Raw genomic sequence first — 22,192 nt, 5'->3', positions numbered from 1 at the left:
AGCGTGACCTTTTCAACGTAATTGCGTATTACGTGACGTCACGAACGCGCATCACAGAACAGAGCAAGGCGAGCGTTTGTGCTTATAAAACTTAAACTTTTTTATTTATTTTGGAAATGACCGATCGTTTCGCTAGATAAGACCCTTATTCATCGTCTGGTATCGTTTAAAGCCCTTTGAAGCTGCACTTAAACTGTCATTTGGACCTTCTACCGTTTGGGTCCCAATAGAATCCATTACATGGGGGGAAATCCTGGAATGTTTTCATCAAAAACCTTAATTTCTTTGCGACTGAAGAAAGAAAGACATGGACATCTTGGATGACATGGGGGTGAGTAAATTATCAGCAAAAGTTTTTTTGAAAGTGAACTTCTCCTTTAAAGGGGACATATCATGCCAAATGCACTTTTTTAGCCCTAAAATGCATTTTGTTGTATATTTGGAGTGTTTAGAAGTACAGAAAAGATGAAATTATTCTCTTCAGGTGCTTCGTTGATATCTTTATATTCTGTTTTGGTCATATTTTTCAACCTGTTCCGATTTTTCTGTTATCTATGACGTTCTATTACGTCACAGTATTTGCAGTGGAACTGCCAAATAAGGACATTGACTTCCGGCCCAACACTTCGAGCAATCCGCCATTTTTATTTCTCGCTGCAATTTTGTAGTCCAAGCTAAAGGATGCAGAAGTTACGAGAGGGTAAGTTAAAATGTTCGGTTGTTGGATGTAGTAACCCACATGCTTCATTACACCGTCTGATGTAGATGAACTGCCGCGCTTGTGACAGGGCGCATGTTTAACTGAAAGAACGAGCAGAGAGAGAGACCCGGTCGCTCGCGCTCACTCTCTCTCGGAGCCAGGCGAAAGTGTAAACAAGACATCACCGTCTCCAAACTAGACGCTGTCTTGCTCTCTCTCCCTCGCACATATTAATCAAAATAAATCGACACGGTGGTAAAAGGTCGGAAGACCAAAGTTTCATGTGTAAATACAGTAACACACCATTGCGATACATCCATATGAAGACGTTGTTCTACAGGTTCGTCGTCTTCATTTTCATCTCGCTCCGGCTCCGACTCTGGCTCGAACATGTAAGGCTGGCTGGACAAGTCTTCCGTTGTTGACATTTTGTTAATAACTTGTGAATAAAAAGTTTCTGTGCCGCTAGATAATCGTATCTCTGCTATCAAACTACAAAAATGGCCGAACGGGGTGGAGTTGAACCGAGTGTGGGCGGGGTATGAAGTGTCTCAATTGTATTTAAAGAGACTGCACCAAAACGAGTTGCTCTCAGACGCACATCAGAAAAGGGGTAGAAAAGGGGCCTGTGGAGCTATAATAATGAGGAATTCAGACCCAAGCATTGCAGTTCCGCTTTATATAGACTACAAATGTATGATTTATATGTAAAAAGGAACAATTTAAAAGCATGATATGTCTCCTTTAAGTGACAAGATGGTTACCAAAAATTGCTTCTTTGTGGATTACGGAATCCTTACTGGATTCCGCTGTGGATTTGGATATAATTGGACGTATGAATCAAGGACCAGTCGCGACGAAGCGAGCGAATGAATTCAAGTTATGTGTAGTGCTACCTATGAATGACTCTTGTGTGCACACCTTTAAAGTTCCCGTTTTTCCTGTGTTTTTGAAGCTTTGATTGTGTTTACAGCAAATATAACATGTTGTGTTGTGCAATATAACATGTGTTCATGTTTCACATGTAAAAAAACACAGTATTTTTCACACAATTTACTTATCTGTACACCGCTGTTTTCACTGTCCTAAAAACGGGCTGATGACTTCCTTGTTCTATAAAGTCCCTCCTTCAGAAATACGTAACGAGTTCTGATTGTGCCAGCGGTTCCTGTGTTGTGATTCGACAGCAGCTTAGCGCACGTTGCCCGGAAAGGTCATGCCTCTTACCATAACGTGGAGATGCATGCGCTCAGTGTTATTGTAAACATGTCTTTAATATTACCTTATCAATTTGAGCCGGAATCAGACCCGGAGAACATAGATGAAGAGGATCGATTAGAACCTGTTCAAGCACGACTTTTGCAGGATGTTTCACAATGGTAAGCTGTTTATTTAGTAGTTGTCATACTTTTACGTTTGGCTGTTACCTTGAATTGGTTAAATTGTAATGTTAAATGTTACAAACTGTTATGAAAGCTTGTGGTATATGGTTTTGTCCGTCTGTCGAATTAACGATGGTGTTGTTGAATTTTTTAAATAAGTGCATTGTTTATTCCTACCTTTGTTACACGTGAGCACGAGTTTTGATTAGTAATATATGTTTTATAGGTGTACATGTGGTAACTGTGACAAAATGCCAACGGAGGTTGAAAACATCTGCTGCAAAGAAATACAAAAAGTACTGTAACACCTCCTAATCAGTGCTTGAAGTGGGGGAAAAAAGGTGCCGGTACTCTCTTGCATTGGCAAGTAATCATGACATTTGAGATTCCTACAGTGAAAAACAAAACTTGGAGATATTGCCGGTACAACAACAATTTATTGATATTTATTAACAACATAAATGTATTTAAACAAGTCGTGTGTGTGTGTGTGTGTGTGTGCGTGTGTGCGTGTGTGTTTGTGTGTGTGAAAACGGAACTACTCTAAGTCTGCAAGTCCAAAAATACATTTATGGTAGGATTACTACATTTTATTTAATTAAATGCATTTATAGTGAGATTATTATATTTTAATGTCATATTCTGTGTTAATTTTGACCATGAACCATGCGCTGTCACTTTAATTCAGTGCGTGCAGCACAGCAGAAATAGACTCGGTGCAGAAATGATTGGAACGCATTGCCGGACCGCATCCGCGTGCAGTGTGAAAGCTCTAACCTGTTAATATGGGTGCGGAAAAAAATAAGCACTGCATACGCATTGCAAACGGAGTATATGTGAAATGGGCGTGACACTGACGGTTTTTTTGTCAGTACATGCGAGAAGTAGCGGTACGCAAGAAAAAGTGCAGGTACGCTTTGGAGTAAAATGCAGAAGTGCCGGTACGTACCGCCCCACTTCGAGCACTGCTCCTAATTAAATAATTTTTAAGTACAGCGTCCCTGGGAAGGCCAAACAAAGGTGATTTGACTCCGGGATGAAAATAACAGCGCCTCGACGACATGGCGACAAACACACTCTACAAACGCAACTCTTCCTCTTCTCCGTGGGAGCGCAACAAGACCACGCCCCCTTTTTTTCTGTATTCCTGTGGGCAGAGGTTAGTCAAAAAACTGGTCTAGTGACGTCATTAAAGCAGGAAGTAGAGGGATGTAGTCCAAACCGGCCGTTCGCTGTAGGCTTTGAAAGGGGACTTCTGTTAAATAAATTATCTTGCTTGGCATTGAACTTTGAGCTTTATAATTTTACAGGTATTATTTATGCTCTAACAGCAACATTACACACTAACTAAAGTTTGAAAAATGGGATCACGAAGAACAGAACCTTTAATAGCATAAATCCAATGCATTGGTTGCTTAAGTTTACAGTTACTGACAAGGTAAATGAATTTAACACTCTGTGAAAATGAGTGTGAGTAATTGTGGTGAAGATTTTATGGCTGCTGGTAAACCAACAGAGACTAATGTGCCGGTTGAGAAAGTTGAAATGGAGTCTGTGAAAGAAAAACGGTGCATCAAACTTACTCCAAGGGCATTACTGGAAAAATTGGAAACATTGCAGAAAAAAAGAAAGACTAAATTAAACAAAGCAAACAACTTGATGGTTATCATAAGAGATTTTATGTCTAACCGAGAGTATGAAAAGGAAGTGCAATGTGAGAAATTCATAAAACTGTGTGATGAAGCAAAAGAAATGCATAATTCTGTGATGGTTATTTTGCCCAACTAAGAAAAGGAAAAACAACAAACATGGTTCAATGGAAAGATGTTAATTTACAATGGGTTTAAGGATGATGTTCAAAAATGGTTGAGTACTGAAAGTCAAGTTTCATGTTCTGGTGTTGATGACAATGATTGTCAAGATGACATTGAACCAAATGATAGCGTTTCAAACATTTCCTCACGAGTGTCAAGTAAACCATCCAGTAGGAAAAGTTCTACCAGAAAGACTCGGGAGAATAAATACTGTGACAGTTATCCATTTATTAACAACCCAGCAAGCAATAAAGTTCTTTGGCGTAGGCCCCGTCCGTAGCTCGTAATCTGAGGGTCCGGACTCTGCATATCCTGCCTGAAGATCAAGGCAGGGGCGCAGCCGACCCCCTGAGAGGTATGGAAGGGACCATCCTGGTGGTGGTGGGGAGGATGGAGGGAATGATTCGACTTGGAGGTGGTGGGGAGGATGGTGGTGAATTGGAGTGTCAGCATCTGCGAACTCAAACATGAGTAAGTTCCGATCTTTTATACCATGAGTGTTAGAATGTGATTGGATAGATGAAAGGTAAAGTGACGTAACAATTAAGTCTTCCCGGCAGAACTTTATGCTAAAGCTTTCATTTCTAGCAGTGTGCGTACTGGGAGATCTTCTGCTTCTTCAGCACGAATTATAGCAGAGGCAGAAAAGGCTGCATTAATTGCACGTGCAACTGCTTTAAAGGAGAATCGTGCCATGGAGGTACAACAGGAACAACTGAGGCAAAGACAAGAGCAAATGGATATTGATGCAGAAATCGCTGCTGCTACTGCTAAAATTGCGGTTTTAAACAATTCTGACGGCCAGCATCCTAAAACCCTTTCTGATGGTATGAATGCATATTATGATAAAGGATCTACAATGAGTGGCAAAAAAGTTAATCTTAACCCTCATGTTGAGGAATATAGGCCAAAGAATTGTTCCCAGCAAGCAAGCTCAAGGAATGTGATTCAGCAAACTCACAGTGCACTGCAATCTGATCTTCATTCTGTGTCACAAATGCAAACATCAAATGTAATGCAGAACAGCAATGGAACATCAACTTCAAACATCTGCAGTATTATGCAAAAACAAAATGAGATTACTGCTCTTCTTGTACAACAACAACAATCCAGCACACTGCCTCAAAGAGATATTCATGTGTTTGATGGTAATCCTTTGCAATATAGAACTTTCATCAGAGCATTTGAACATGGAATAGAGGACAAAACCAACAATAATCGAGATCATTTGTACTTTCTGGAACAATACACACAAGGTCAACCTAACGAACTTGTGCGCAGTTGTCAGCACATGGATGCACAAAGAGGATATGTGCAAGCTAAAGCATTGTTAAAGGAACATTTTGGCAATGAGTTCAAAATAGCTGCTGCATATATAGAGAAAGTACTTGGATGGCCCTCAGTAAAATCAGAGGATGTAAGTTCACTGCAGAGTTATGCTCTCTTTTTGCGTGGATGCTGTAATGGAGGAGCTGGAGATGCCAAGCAATTTGAAAACAGTCATCATGAAGCTGCCTTACAAATTAAGGGAAAATTGGAGAACTGTTGCTTGTGAGCTATTGGAAAGGCACAATCGAAGGGCACAGTTCAGAGATATTGTAACATTTGTTGAACGTCAAGTCAAAATGTCATCTGATCCACTTTTTGGTGATATCCAGGGTACTCAAACTGTACAACAGAAACCTCAACCTAGGAATAAAATTAGAAGCAGCTTTGCAACAACGGTTGTTACTAACAGCAAATCAATTCAGTGTTGTGTGTCTGATTTCAAAACAATATCCCAAGTTGTATGTTTGTGCTGCAAACGTGATCACTTTTTGGAGCAGTGTACACAAATGCAAAACAAGATGCACAAGGAAAAACTGAACTTTCTAAAGGAGAAAGGTATTTTTTTTTTTGGCTGTCTTTATGTTGGACACATGAGCAGAGATTCTGAAAAGCGCTTGACTTGCACAGTATGTGGCCAAATGCATCCCAGCATTCTGCATATTCAACAAAAGGAGAGAATGTGCACTCAAGGACTGCCTATCACTAAGTTGTCTATCACTAAGTAGTGCGCTTGTTGCCCTTCAAGCATGTGGTCAAACGGGCCAGTGATGGAGAATGTGCATTATCAATTGTACCAGTTCAAGTCAAATCCGGTAAAGGACAAAAGGTAATTCAAACATATGCATTCCTGGATCGTGGTAGTTCTGACACATTTTGTTCAGAACACTTAATGCACCATTTGAAATTGAAAAAGGAAAGAAAACTAATATTCTTTTGAAAACAATGGGAATCAAAGGTCTGTTAGTAGTTCTATTCTGACTGGATTGGAAGTGTCTAGCCTTTATAATGACATTTTTTACAGTCTTCCAGAAGTCTTCACTCAGGAGAAAATGCCTGTGTCCAAAGATAACATGGGGGATTTGGATAAATGGCCATACCTGAAAGGTGTTAAGATCCCTCAAAATCCTGCTGATGTGGATTTGCTAATTGGAGCAAATGCTTCCAAGGTAATGGAGCCCTGGGAGGTTAAAAACAGTGATAGAGAAGGACCTTATGCAGTTAGAACCCTACTGGGATGGGTTGTGAATGGACCACTCCAGGGAAGCAAGGACAATGGGAACACAATTGAATGTCTGGATGTTACTGTTAATAGGATTTCACTAGGCAAGCTGGAGGAGATGCTCAATAAACAGTATAATCACGACTTTAATGAGATCGCTTCTGAGAACAAAGAGATGTCAAGAGAAGATCATGCATTAATGGAAAAGGAAAACAGGTCAATTGAGCTTCAGGATGGACACTACAAATTGAATCTTCCATTCAAAATGGAAAATCCCATGTTGCCAAATAACCTTTGTGTGGCTAAACAGTGAATAATGGGATTGAAGAGGAAATTGGACAGAAATAAGACTTTTCAACATTTTCTTGGATGAGGTCATCAATCAAGGTTATGCTGAAAGAGTATCATTGCATTAGTTGAAACAGAATGAAGGGAAAGTTTGGTATATCCCTCACCAGGGTGTCTATCACCCCAAGAAAAGAACGTTAAGAGTGGTATTTGACTGTGGAGCTGCTTTCAAAGGTACATTGCTTAATGATCAACTGCTGCAAGGCCCTTATCTGACAAATTCACTTCTGGGAGTTCCTGTGAGGTTTCGACAAGAGCCTATTGCATTTATGGCTGATGTGAAAGCAATGTTTCATCAGGTCAAATTTGCAACAGAGGATACAAATTTTCTTCGTTTCTTGTGGTGGCCAGATGGTGACTTGAAGCAAGAATCTGTGGAATACAGGATGAATGTGCATTTGTTTGGAGCTGTGTCATCCCCAAGTTGTGCTTGTTTTGCACTATGCAGGGCAGCAGAAGACAATAAGCCCAACTTTCCAGAAAAGGTCATTGACACAATTCATGCCAACTTCTACATGGATGATTGTCTGAAAAGTGTAGCTTCAGAGGAAGAGGCGGTTTGTTTAACCGGAGGTTTCCAATTGACCAAATGGGTCAGTAATAGCCGTGCTGTGCTGCAAACTGTACCTGAAGAACACAGAGCACATGGCATAAAAATTATGGATCTGGACAAGGATCAACTACCAATGGAAAGAGCTCTTGGTTTGTTGTGGTGTGTTGAATCGGACACTGTCAAGTTTAAAATGACCATCAAAGACAATCCTTGCACCAGACGTGGTGTTTTGTCGATTGCTCTGTATATGATCCTTTAGGATTCTTGGCACCATTCAATCTTACAGCAAAATTTCTTCTGCAAGAACTGTGTAGGACAAGATGTGGATGGGACCGGTACCCTCAAATCTTCAAAGACAATGGTCTTTATAGTTAAAAGAACTTGAAAAGATTGAAGACTTTAAGGTGGATAGATGTTTAAAGCCCACAGGATTAGACCAACTTACCAACATTCAGCTGCATCATTTTTCTGATGCAAGTACACTTGGATATGGTACTGTAACATATCTTAGGATGGAGACAAACAAGGATGTCCTTGTTAGTTTCCTACTTGGCAAATCAAGAGTAGCACCATTGAAGCATGCAACAATACCATGTCTTGAATTGACAGCCGCTGTACTTGCTGCTCGAGTGGACAAAATGTTGACGGCAGAGATACAGTTTCCATTGGTGGAATCAGTGTTTTGGACAGATACTATATCTGTGATAAAATACATAAAAAATGAGGACAAACGCTTTCTGACCTTTGTGGCCAACAGGATCTCTTTTATAAGAGAAGTTACAAGACCGTCGCAGTGGAGATACATATCTACATCTCAAAATCCTGCAGACTGTTGTTCAAGAGGTATGAAAGAAGACCAGCTGTTATCGAGTGAAGAATGGATCAGTGGACCAGATTATCTGTGGAAAACACAGGAAGAGTGGCTAGTACAAATAGTTGATTCTACTCTTAAGGTCAATGATCCTGAGGTAAAGAGGAACATGAGTGTAAACACCACTGGTGTAAATGAAGTGTTAAGTGCAACAAATGCCATTCATAGACTGATAACACACTTCTCAGACTGGATAAAGCTGAAAGTTGCTGTTGCTTGGTTTTTGAAGTTAAAGAAAGTTCTTAGGCAACAGAGTCAAAGGCGAAAAGAAATCAAAACCTCTTTAGATTGTTTGGGTGTATTGCCATCCTCCAAGAAGATAGAGAATGAGCTTCAAAAGCTAACATTCTCAACGATTACACAGAACTTAACTTTGGAGGACCTGACTGAAGCTGAAACCTCTAATGTTGCATTTAGTCAACAGCAACAGTTTGGAAAGGAAATTTCTGCTCTATCATCTTCATCTGTTTTAAAGTTAAAACGAGACAGCAAGTTGTATAAGTTGGATCCTGTCTTTCAAGATGGTCTATTAAGAGTTGGAGGACGACTATGGAAATAGCAGGAATGTTTCGAATGTTTCCTGTTTCGAATGCGCATGCGTCGCGTCTGAATGCGTTGTTGTCTTTGGAGCTCCATCGATTGATTTATAATTCTTGATTTCTCTTTAAACTCACTTACAACGAACATTTTCTATTTTTCCTCACCTCATAGTTACAACGCGGACTGTTGAGCAGACGCGTCTCAAGCCTATTAGTGATCCAACGTCGGATACTCTTATAGGTTACTCCTGTGGATCACGGCTGAACGCGTCTTCTCCACACTCACTTACAAACAAACATTTTTTCGCCTATCGTGCGTCTACTCTACACCTGTACCACTAAAAAGACGGATTATATCCAAGACTTCAGTCATAAATTAGTATTAATATTGATAGCATCACTGGTAGCGTCGTTGCTAACTTAACTTACTGTCCATCTGTTAAAATGGCGAATATATCAGATGTAAGTAGTCTACCTTTTGGTGCAGGTGAGGACACATTTGAGCTACACGCGTTGCAGTCTGAGCTGGAAGCTGTTGAGAAACAGATCCACGACCTTTTAGTGAGAAAAGCCGAGCTGATAGACCGGCGGTTAGCTCTTGAAACATCACGCGCCGATGAACACAAATCAGTGATCAACGTTACTAACCCGCTGACTCCGACCTCGTCTACTCCGTGCGTTACTCAGCATCGGTCACGAGCGTCGAGGCCGCGATCAGCTATGGTCTCGTTTACGCCGGCTCCAACATGCCACCACGAAGCCTGGATATTTCCGCAGCGGAAGACGCGAGTCAGGTCTAGACCAAGAAAACTCTCTCCGACCCTCCCGGTTTTCGAGATATCCACACAAAACCGCTTCTCCCCTCTTCGCGAAACAGAACGCGATGCTGTGATCATCGGTGATTCCATCGTTCGACACGTACAAGCTACGTTAAATAAAAGTAAGGTGCATAGTCACTGCTTTCCTGGTGCTCGTGTTTCTGAAATCGCTGCTCACGTTCCCGAGATTCTGAACGAGCGCGTCGGAACTGTGGTCCTGCACGCGGGAGGGGCCGACATCAGGCTGCGACAGACAGAGGTTCTGAAGAAAGACTTCAGGAATCTGATCGATACGGTACGCAGCACATCGCCTGATATAACGATCATTGTGTCAGGACCGCTTCCCATGTACCGACTAGGTCATGAAAAGTTTAGTAGATTATTCGCGCTAAATGAATGGTTAATATCATGGTGCAATGAGCAGAAACTGCTCTTTGTAAATAATTGGAATCTGTTTTGGGAGCGTCCTAGGCTTTACCGTGCTGATGGCTTACACCCAAGCAGATTCGGATCGGATCTTCTGTCAGATAACATCTCCAAAATGTTAAATACCTTTTGACTAGTAACCAAAAGTTCAAATCATAGTCTCTGCTGCACCAAATTAACTGATATAAATAGTGTAGAACATTGCATAGAAACTGTGTCTATTCCTCGTTTAGTGAGATCAAATAATAAATCTACTGCAGGATCTAGAAAAAATCTAATTGTTATTAAACCAGAAAATGTTGCTATTAGTAACCAAAAACAATTTCTAAAGCTAGGTCTTCTAAACATTAGATCACTCACACCTAAGGCAGTTATTGTAAATGAAATAGTCACGGATAATAGCTTCGATGTACTTTGCCTTACTGAAACTTGGCTTAAACCTAATGATTATTTCGGTCTAAATGAGTCTACTCCATTAGGATACTCCTATAAGCACGAACCCCGTCTGATTGGTCGTGGTGGCGGTGTTGCAGCGGTCTATAGAGATATTCTCAATGTTACTCAGAAAACGGGTTATAAGTTTATTTCGTTTGAAATACTTGTACTAAATGTTACGCTCTTAGATGTTAGAAAAAAATCCATATCTCTAGCCTTGGCTACCGTATATAGACCGCCTGGGCCTTACGCTGATTTCCTAAAAGAGTTTGCAGATTTTCTCTCAGATCTATTGGTCAATGTAGATAAAGCATTAATTGTTGGAGATTTTAACATACACGTAGATAATCCAAATGATGCGTTAGGGGCTGCGTTTATAGATTTATTAAATTCCTTTGGGGTCAAACAAAACGTCACCGGACCAACTCATCGTATTAATCACACACTCAATTTAATTATATCATATGGATCCGATCCAACCGATATAGATATCATTCCACAAAGTGATGATGTCACTGACCATTACTTGGTAACTTGCATATTACGTACTGCTGTAATATGTCATGCGGCGCCGCGTTTTCGACCAGGCAGAACAATCCTTCCATCCACCATAGATAATTTCTCGAGTTGCTTGTCTGATCTGTCTCAGCTGCTGCCTGAACCCAAACAAACAGATGAACTAGAAGAACTAACTAGCACAATGAGCACCATTCTCTCTAGATCATTGGATGTTGTTGCACCCGTTAGATTAAAAAAGGTCACAGAGAAAATTAAAGCACCATGGTACAATAATACTACGCATGTTCTAAAGAGAGAAACCCGTAATTTAGAGCGTAAATGGAAACAAACTAATTTAGAGGTCTTTAGAATCGCGTGGAAAGACAGTATGTCACGTTATAAAAAGGCCCTAAAAGCGGCCAGGGCTGAGCATCTGCGCAAACTAATAGAAAACAACCAAAACAATCCTAGGTTTTTATTTAACACCGTGGCTAGACTAACAAATAAACAGACGTCACCCGAACAAAATATCCCGTTACAGTTTAGTAGTAATGATTTCATGAACTTCTTCACTGAGAAAATAGAAAACATCAGAACCACAATTGTAAACGTTCAATCCTCAATCGCACCTTATAATTCAGCCTCAATTATCCCCCCGCAAGAACAATTACAGTGCTTTACAACTATAGAACAAAAAGAGTTAAATAAACTTATCACTTCATCTAAAACAACAACATGTTTATTAGATCCTATACCAACTAAACTACTGAAGGAAGTGTTACCTGTAGTGGAAGAGCCTCTCCTCAATATTATTAACTCGTCTTTATCTTTAGGTCATGTTCCAAGAACATTTAAACTGGCAGTTATAAAACATCTCATTAAGAAACCACAATTAGACCCGCATAATTTAGCAAATTATAGACCCATTTCAAATCTACCTTTTATGTCTAAAATACTAGAAAAAGTTGTGTCCACTCAACTGGGCTCTTTCTTGCAAGAAAATGATATCTATGAAAAGTTTCAGTCAGGATTCAGGCCGCATCATAGCACTGAAACTGCGCTCGTTAAAATTACAAATGATTTACTCTTAGCTTCTGACCAAGGCTGCATCTCAATACTAGTTTTACTTGATCTAAGTGCTGCGTTCGATACTATAGATCATACAATACTCTTAGATCGACTACAAAATTATACTGGTGTTCAAGGACAAGCATTAAGCTGGTTTAGATCATACTTATCAGACCGCTACCATTTTGTCTATTTAAATGGAGAAAAATCGATCATAATTCCAGTAAACTATGGAGTGCCGCAGGGATCTGTGTTGGGCCCTCTGTTATTCTCAATATATATGCTGCCACTTGGAAATATTATAAGGAAACATGGAATTAGTTTCCATTGTTATGCTGATGACACTCAAATATATATTTCATCACGGCCGGATGAAAACGCTAAATTATCCAAATTGACAGAGTGTGTTAAAGATATAAAAGATTGGATGACGCGTAATTTTCTTTTATTAAATCCAGACAAGACAGAGGTACTAATCATTGTGGCGAGGGGGGCGTGGTTCAGCGAGGTCTGCGACAGGAGAGAGAGCGGGGAGAGAAGCAGCGGTAAGTGGGTTAAATACGAAATGATTGACACCTGTGTCTCGTTGCAGTAATTGGCGTGGGGAGACTGCATGTAAGGAGAGCTCTCACAGCCATCGAGGAGAGAGAAGGGCTGAGCACTCGTGGGACACACTGGAAGCGGACTGAGACACTTGTGGACTGAGGAAACAGAACTGCTTGTTGCTGTAACATTATATTGAGTTTGTGAGCGCATGTGGCGCGATTGTCATGTACGAATTGAGTTTATTATTAAAGTACCCACGAGTCTCAGCCAGCCGACCCTGGTCTCCTTCCTTCTCATAAACAGATCTAAAGGGACTTATATTACACTGGTGCCGAAAACCCGGGAAGGAAGGAGAACGCCGCCGCCGAAATGCAATCTCCGCCAGGAACATCGGGAACGCCATTTGCGGACATCATTACATCGCTCGCGGGTCTACATCAAGAGAACCATCAAGCCCTGCTGGACTTGCGGGCCGATCAGGAGAAACGGTTCCACGTGATGATGCAAGCCCAGCAGGAGGACCGCGAGCTGTTCCGGAGCTGGCTGGACCGGGGGGTTCGGACGGAGCCGGCTTTCCCCGGCGCTGCGGCCACCGCAGCAGCTCACATGCCTCTGAGTAAGATGGGACCCGCTGATGATCCCGAGGCCTTCATGGACTTGTTTGAGCGGACGGCCGAGGCATGTGAGTGGCCACAGGCCAGCTGGCCGGTGCGCCTGATACCACTGCTGTCGGGGGAAGCCCAGAAGGCTGCTCAACAACTGCCCGTCCAGAACCTCCTGGTGTACGCCGATCTACGACGAGCTATTCTCCAAAGGGTCGGCCTCAACCCTGAACAACATCGACAGCGCTTCCGCTCACTGGAATTGGCGGAAGCGGGCCGACCCTTTGTCCTGGCACAGCAGCTCCGGGACTCGTGCCGCAAATGGCTGTTGGCCGGAGGAAGCGACGCCGAGGACATTATCAACAAGGTGGTACTGGAGCAGTTCATTTCCCGGCTGCCAAGGAGGACTGCCCAGTGGGTCCAGTGCCACCGACCGGCGTCGCTGGATCTGGCCATCCAACTGGCGGAGGACCAGATGGCGGCGTGCTCCGGGGTCGGCGAACCCCTGCCATCAATCTCTCTCTCTCCCTCTCCCCCTGTCCCTCTCTCTACCCCTCCCCCTAAACCTGTTCCTTTCCCCAGGACCCGTATCAGTGGCCCGCCACGGGCCTACCCGAGATGGAGGGCTGGAGCGGAGCTTCCAGCCGGGCCGCGGGGCCCCGTCAGGGGGCCGGGGTCCCAGGAGGGACTCGATGGCGCTGCTGCATTCTCCCCACGCCAATCACTGGACCCACTTTCTGCCACTAGGGCGGCGGGAAAACCTGGGCCGGTCTGTTGGCGTTGCGGGGATCCGGGCCATTTCGTGGATAGGTGCCCGGTTATGGAGGTGGGGACGATGGTCCGGATCCCGGACGTCCCGCAGACCGCCCCTGATCAAGCCGGGTTGTACCAGATACCTGTGAGTATTAAGGGGGGTACCTATCAGGCATTGGTGGATTCTGGTTGTAACCAGACCTCTATCCATCAAAGCCTGATACAATCTGGGGCATTGGATACGGGCCGCATGGTTAAGGTGAGGTGTGTGCACGGGGATATAGTGGAATACCCGTTAAGAGCCATCACTATTAAATTCAGGGGACAAAATCATTGTGTGGAGGTGGCAGTTAGTCCGCGCCTCCGACATCCGTTAATTCTGGGGACAAATTGGCCAGGTTTCGAACAATTATTGGGGTGTTTGACAACGGATGTCTCTGGGAAAAAGAGAGGGCGGGGAAGGGGAGCTAGCACTCAGGTGGGAGAGGCTGTACCTGGACCTAGCGGGTCTGTTTCAGAGGATGCGAGCGGCGTGGAGAGGTTAAACCTCTCCAACCGCGATGACTTCCCTCTGGAACAGTCGCAAGATGAGACGCTCAAACATGCGTTTGAACAGGTCCGTTCCATCGATGGGCAGCCCCTCCAACCTGATCGCGCGCTCTCCTATCCTTATTTTGCCATAATTAAGGACAGGTTGTATCGAGTGACCCAAGACACTCAGACAAAGGAAGATACAACCCAATTGTTAGTACCACGGAGCCGTCGGGAAATGCTTTTCCAGACGGCGCATTGTAATCCGATGGCTGGGCATTTAGGAATGACTTCCACACTAAATCGTCTAATGACCCGATTCTTTTGGCCGGGCATTCACGAGAACGTGCGCAGATGGTGCGCGTCGTGTCGTGAATGTCAGTTGGTGAACCCACCGGCCGCCCCAAAAGCGCCTTTGCGCCCTTTACCTCTCATGCAGGTCCCCTTCGAGAGAATTGGTATGGACCTCATCGGGCCATTAGAACGAACCGCACGGGGACATCGCTTTGCGTTGGTCATAGTGGACTACGCAACGCGATATCCCGAAGCAGTGGCGCTCCGCACCATTTCCGCTAAAAGTGTGGCGGACGCATTGTTTCGTTTAATCTCCCGCGTGGGAATCCCGAAAGAGATTCTCACGGATCAGGGCACCGCGTTTATGTCTCGCACGTTAAGCGAATTGTACGAATTATTGGGCATTAAATCGGTACGAACCAGTGTCTATCACCCACAAACGGACGGGCTGGTCGAACGGTTTAATCGCACGTTGAAGACAATGATTCGTAAATTCGTACAAGAGGACGCGAAAAATTGGGACAGATGGCTAGAACCCCTCTTATTTGCTGTGCGCGAGGTCCCGCAAGCCTCCACGGGGTTTTCCCCATTCGAGCTTCTTTACGGACGTCAGCCTCGCGGGGTTTTAGACGTCCTGAAAGAAACTTGGGAGGACGGACGCTCGGATAGCAAAAATGAAATTCAGTATGTCGTGGACCTGAGAGCAAAACTCCATACACTGGGGCGGCTCTCTATGGAGAATTTGCTCCAGGCTCAGGACAGGCAAAGCCGGCTATATAACAGGGGAACTAAGCTTAGAGAATTCACACAGGGAGATAAAGTGCTCGTGTTACTACCAACTTCCAGCTCTAAATTATTAGCTAAGTGGCAAGGACCCTTTGAGGTCACACAGCGAATAGGCGATCTCAATTATGAAGTAATACGAACGGACAGAGGCGATTCACGACAGATCTATCACCTCAATCTCCTGAAAAAGTGGAGTGAGGAGGAGTCAGTGTTGCTTGCAACGGCAGTGAGTGGGGAGGAAGATCTCGGGCCAGAGGCGATCGTAAAAGGGAAATCTCTCGCCCTGGCCCCCGGAGGAGATCACCTCTCGCCCTCGCAGCTCGCTGACATTGCAAAGATACAATCTGAGTTTGCAGATGTGTTTTCGCCCCTGCCCGGTCGTACTAATCTGATTCAGCACCACATTGAGACGGAGCCGGGCGTGGTAGTTCGCGGCCGGCCATACAGGTTGCCTGAACACAAAAAAAAAGTGGTTCAGACCGAATTAGAGGCAATGCTGGAGTTGGGGGTAATCGAGGAGTCTTACAGTGACTGGGCGAGCCCGATAGTTTTAGTTCCTAAAACGGACGGCTCGGTGCGGTTCTGTGTAGACTATCGCAGGGTGAACGCAGTGTCGAAATTCGACGCATATCCAATGCCGCGGATTGACGAGTTGCTTGATCGGTTGGGCTCGGCTCGTTTTTACTCGACATTGGACTTAACGAAAGGATATTGGCAGATCCCCTTATCTCCCATGTCCAAAGAAAAGACGGCTTTCACCACGCCGTTTGGATTACACCAATTTGTGACACTTCCTTTCGGGCTGTTCGGGGCTCCGGCTACGTTTCAGCGCCTTATGGATAAGGTTCTGCGGCCCCACACTGCATATGCCGCTGCTTACTTGGATGATATTATCATCTACAGTAATGATTGGCAGCGGCATATGGAGCATGTGAGAGCCGTTCTTAGGGCGCTGAGACAGGCGGGCCTGACGGCCAACCCGAAGAAGTGTGCAGTTGGGCGGTTGGAAGTAAGGTATCTGGGTTTCCACTTAGGTCATGGGCAGGTGCGTCCTCAAATTGATAAGACCGCAGCAATTGCAACCTGTCCGAGACCTAAGACCAAAAAGGAGGTGAGGCAGTTCCTGGGGCTGGCGGGATATTATAGAAGGTTTATTCCTGGTTATTCGGACCTCACCAGCCCGCTGACTGACCTCACTAAAAAGGAAGTGCCAGATACGGTCCAGTGGACGGAGCAGTGCCAACAGGTTTTTACCAAGGTTAAGGCTGCTCTGTGTGGCGGGCCGCTCTTACACTCCCCTAACTTTTCTCTCCCTTTTTTGTTGCAGACTGACGCGTCGGACAGGGGGCTGGGTGCTGTACTGTCCCAGGAGGTGGAGGGGGAGGATCGCCCGGTGCTGTACATTAGTCGCAAGCTCTCGAAGAGAGAGACTAAGTACAGCACCATCGAGAAGGAATGCTTGGCTATCAGGTGGGCGGTCCTCACCCTTCGCTACTACCTCCTGGGGCGGGAGTTCACCCTCTGTTCGGACCACGCTCCCCTGCAGTGGCTCCACCGCATGAAGGATACCAACGCGCGGATCACTCGTTGGTATCTCGCTTTACAGCCTTTTAAGTTCCAGGTGATCCACAGGCCGGGTGTACAGATGGCTGTGGCCGACTTCCTCTCCAGGAGGAGGGGGGGGGAGGCTGCAGGCCGGATGGCTCCCCGGCCTGAGTCGGGCGGTGGGGGTATGTGGCGAGGGGGGCGTGGTTCAGCGAGGTCTGCGACAGGAGAGAGAGCGGGGAGAGAAGCAGCGGTAAGTGGGTTAAATACGAAATGATTGACACCTGTGTCTCGTTGCAGTAATTGGCGTGGGGAGACTGCATGTAAGGAGAGCTCTCACAGCCATCGAGGAGAGAGAAGGGCTGAGCACTCGTGGGACACACTGGAAGCGGACTGAGACACTTGTGGACTGAGGAAACAGAACTGCTTGTTGCTGTAACATTATATTGAGTTTGTGAGCGCATGTGGCGCGATTGTCATGTACGAATTGAGTTTATTATTAAAGTACCCACGAGTCTCAGCCAGCCGACCCTGGTCTCCTTCCTTCTCATAAACAGATCTAAAGGGACTTATATTACAATCATCAGTTTAAAAAACCGCCCACAGAACCTCTCACAATACAACTTTGACATCGTAGGATGTCCTGTTACTTTATCCTCTACAGTAAAAGACCTGGGTGTTATACTCAATTGTAACCTGTCTTTTGAAAATCATATTTCGTATGTTACAAAAACAGCCTTTTTCCACCTTAGAAACATTGCTAAGCTACGTAATATGCTATCAGTTTCTGATGCAGAAAAGTTAGTTCATGCATTCATGACCTCGAGACTAGATTACTGTAATGCTTTATTAGCCGGTTGTCCTGCATCCTCAATAAACAAGCTACAGTTAGTCCAAAATGCAGCCGCTAGAGTTCTTACTAGATCAAGAAAATATGATCATATAACACCGATTTTATCATCACTACATTGGCTACCTATAAAGTTCCGTATTAATTATAAGGTATTGCTATTGACTTATAAAGCCCTAAACGGCTTAGCTCCAGTCTATTTAACGGATCTTCTATCACCCTATAATCCATCACGCTCTTTAAGATCAATAAATTCGAGGCTTTTGGTCATACCTAGGATATCCAGATCAACCAAAGGAGGGAGAGCATTTTCGCATTTGGCTCCAAAACTCTGGAATAGCCTTCCTGATACTGTTCGTTACTCGGACTCACTCTCCCAGTTTAAAACTAGATTAAAGACGCATCTTTTCAGCCAGGCATTCATATAATATTGTTAATCTCACAGTTTCAAACTACAATCCGGCCTCTAGTTCATAAATGCCAGAGGAGAACTGGCCCCCGACTGAGCCTGGGTTCTCCCAAGTTTTTTTTTTCTCCATTAGGTCACCTGATGGAGTTTTAGGACACCATTAGGTCACTTGATGGAGTTTTTCGGTTCCTTGCCACTGTTGTCTTTGGCTTGCTCAGTTGGGGATATTTTGGGGATATTTAATTTTATTCTATCAATCAATAAATTCCACTAGAAACAAACTTTGTTGTATTATTATTATTTTTTTTTAATACTGTGAAGCTGCTTTGATACAATCTGTATTGTAAAAAGCGCTATACAAATATACTTGATTTGATTTGAATGCTGCTATGCCTGAGGAAAGGAAGCATCCTATCATTCTTTATAAAGATCAGCACATTGCCACACTCATTTTGAGGCATATTCATCAACAATTGGGTCACAGTGGAAGAAATCATATGCTTTCCAAGCTGAGAAAAAAATATTGGATCATTAAAGGTAATGCAGCTGCTAGGAAGATCATCTAGTTGACCTTCCTAGAAGATCTTCATCTTGATCATCTAGTTGTGGCCATTGTAGACGTCTTGGAGTTAAGGTTGGTGAGCAGAAGATGGCAGACTTGCCAAAAGAGAGACTCATTCCCGACCTTCCTCCATTTACGAACATAGGTGTGGATTATTTTTGTTCTGTAGAGGTCAAAAAAGGACGCTCCATTGTGAAACGTTATGGGGTCATCTTTACTTCCATGGCAAGTAGAGCAGTTCATCTGGAAGTCACCTATTCCTTGGACACTGATGCATGCATTGACTCTCTACGCAGATTTATTTGTACACGAGGACAAGTTGTTTATATAAGATAAGACAATGGTACCAACTTTATTGGAGCAGAAAGAGATTTAAGAGAAACACTCAGTTCATGGAATAAAAGCAAGATTCAAAAGGCAATGCTTCAGAAAGGTGGTCAGTGGAGTTTCAATCCTCCAGGAGGCTCACATTATGGAGGAGTGTGGGAGCGTGTGATCAGAATGGTCAAGGAAATTTTGAGTTCCATCTTACATCAGCAAACTTTGGATGATGAAGGATTTCATACTGTGCTATGTGAAATTGAAGCCATTCTAAATGATCATCCAATAACAAAGCTCTCAGATGATCCTAATGACCTAGAGCCACTTACTCCAAATCACCTTCTTCAAATGAAAGGCAAGCCAATTCTACCACCTGGACTCTTTGACCAATCAGAGTTACACAGCAAGAGGAGATGAAAACAGGTCCAATATATGTGCGACTTATTCTGGAGAAGATGGACAAGTGAATACTTGCCTTTGCTTCAAGAGCGACAGAAATGGAACAAGGAAAGGAGGACCTTTGTTCCTGGTGACATTGTTGTCATTGTGGACTCTACAGCCCCACGTGGATCCTGGTTGATGGGACGAGTCTTGGAAGTTTTTCCTGATAAAAATGGACTTGTATGTTCTGTGCGAGTACAAACTAAAACCAATACTTGAGAGACCTGTGACAAAGCTCTGTCTATTGTATGACAGCCTGGAAAAGTAAAGGACTGATTGCAAAGACTATGGCCCGGTTTCACAGACAGGGCTTAGACTAAGCCAGGATTAGACCATAGATCAATTAGGACATTTAAGTAATTTTTATAAACATGCTTAGAAAAAAAACATTACCGATGTGCATCTTAAAAATAAAAAGGCACTGATATATTTTTAAGATCAGTCAGTGCAAGTTTATTTCAGTGGAAACAGCTCAGACTTACATTTTAGTCTAGGACTAGTCTTAAGCCCTGTCTGTGAAACCAGGGGTATATGTTCTAACAAATGGAATATTGTTTAAATGCATTGTTTAAATGCAATGTTATACAGTGTCACTTTGGACTTTAATGGCTCTTTGTATAAATATTGTATTGTATTGTAATGTCTACCTGTCATGTACAATTAGGGGCCGGTGTGTAAGAGCCATTATGCTCTATTTAAATATCTGTTGTAGTTCCACTGGAGAACACTGGGTGGAGTATGGGTTTAGGGTATATAGGTAATCAGAGAGCAAGAGACGTTAGGTGTAATGGGGAAGCAAACGATTTTTGACCGTGTCAGGATCCTGTAAGGACATGCTAACTGGTGATTGCAATATGTTTGAGCATCAGAACTGAGACAAATAAAGAAGATAAACGCAGGACTGGATTGGAAGTGTATTTGTTTGGAACCACGCATCAGATAGCCCTACAAACACCTCTAAGTGACAAGATGGTCATTTGTCGCTACAACTGATATTAAAAGAAGATAAATATATGTACAGTGTATTTGATATTGTTGTACCAGTTAGCGTGAGTTTCTCCTGTAGAGAGTCCTGCAGTTTAGTCAGAGCTCTCCTCAGAGTCTCCAGACTCTCATCAGTCTTCACACTGATCTCAGACCAGTTCCTGGTGTTTCTAGAGCTGCACAGGGATGAGTAAATCTACAGCAGGAGAGAGGAGAAATCCTTCAGCATGGGGAGTGTTATGGTGTCATATACTGCATTATCATTGATCAGAGAGATGTTGACTGACCTGTAGGAGGTGGAGGTGATCTTCAGTGTGTGAGAGCTGCTCCAGCTCAGTGTTTCTCATCTTTAGCTCAGTGATCTCCTGCTCCAGCTCTTCAATGAGCTCTTCCTCCTGTTTCTCTGAAGCTTTCTGCTGCTTCTCCATCATCTCCAGCAATTCAGTATAAAATATCTAAAGCAAGAGTCAGTATTGATCATATTTCAGTGTTTTAGGGAGGTTTTTTTCCAGTTTCATCTCCAGCGTTTGCACTGAATGATTCCTCAAATCATGTGTCTTGTTGAGGAGAGATGTGTTATTACTTTACTAAGTGATCAGGAAATCACAGACGTGTCGATATTCAGACCAGCAGAGCGAACAGGAGTGTGCAATTGCTTTTATACAAAAATAGATATTAAAATTTATTTAATTAAATTATTTTAAACTCACTTTTCTGACTTCTGCTGAGTGTTTGACGTCTTGAATCTTCTTGATTCTGTCCTGGATCATCTGCTGTGTGTCTTTCTGTGTCTTCATCAGTTGAGTCTATAGACAGAGAACAACACACAATATGTTTTCATAATTTATTCATTTATATTAAAGAACATGTGATTCCTCATGATAAGAGCCATTTAAAATCAGTTTAATCAGCAACTTTTACCTTCTTCTCTTCACTCTCCTCTTCTAAAGAAACAGTGTTGTGGTTCTTGTGATCTGTCACGTCACACATCGGACACACACATGTCTGATCATCTCTACAGAACAGCTCCAGAGGTCTCTCATGTTTCTGACATATATAGTCCTCCAGATTACTCACAGGATTGATCAGTTTGTGTTTCTTTAAACCTGCCACTCTCAAATGAGTCTCCAGGTGAGTTTCACAGTAAGAGATCTGACACACCAGACACGACTTCAGGGCTTTCAGCTTTCTTTCCCCACAGACGTCACACAGAACTTCAGCTTTTTTCAGAACTTCAGATTTTTTCTCAGGACTAGTCTTTTTATAGTGATCTACAACTTCTCGAAGTGTGGTGTTAATCTTGAGATCAGGTCTGTGCTTGAATGTTTCTTTACAATATGGACAGTTGCAGGTCTGGCTGTTGTCCCAGCACTTATTCAGACAGGTCTTGCAGAAGTTGTGTCCACATGGAGTGGTGACTGGATCAGTGAACAAGTCCAGACATATAGAGCACTGAAGCTCCTCAGTCAGTGGACCGCTGGAGGAAGACATTGCTGGAGAGAGAAATGATGAAGATAAATCACCTGCACTATATACTCAAATATGTAAGATATCATTTACATTTACAT

The 22,192-nt window shown here is 43.5% G+C and overlaps 1 protein-coding gene across 1 annotated transcript in view; it reads right to left on the bottom strand.

The window, feature by feature from the left end:
- Window positions 1-22,192, bottom strand: part of LOC311093782 (E3 ubiquitin-protein ligase TRIM39-like) — a 28,793-nt gene that overhangs the window by 5,096 nt on the left and 1,505 nt on the right. Inside the window, exons 2-5 of the mRNA XM_084131375.1 lie at window positions 21,546-22,117; window positions 21,335-21,430; window positions 20,912-21,079; window positions 20,682-20,820 (exon numbers count right to left, since the gene is read on the bottom strand). Of these exons, the coding sequence (XP_083987501.1) occupies window positions 20,682-20,820; window positions 20,912-21,079; window positions 21,335-21,430; window positions 21,546-22,115 (973 nt within the window). The 5' untranslated portion in view covers window positions 22,116-22,117. The remainder of the gene's footprint in view (window positions 1-20,681; window positions 20,821-20,911; window positions 21,080-21,334; window positions 21,431-21,545; window positions 22,118-22,192) is intronic.

The sequence above is a fragment of the Abramis brama genome (genome assembly GCF_963993115.1).
Source record: "Abramis brama genome assembly, chromosome: 12".
In the NCBI taxonomy this organism is placed as follows: Eukaryota; Metazoa; Chordata; class Actinopteri; order Cypriniformes; family Leuciscidae; genus Abramis; species Abramis brama.
The sequence above is the reverse complement of the archived record's forward strand: the minus strand, read 5'-3'. Positions and strand labels throughout refer to the sequence as shown.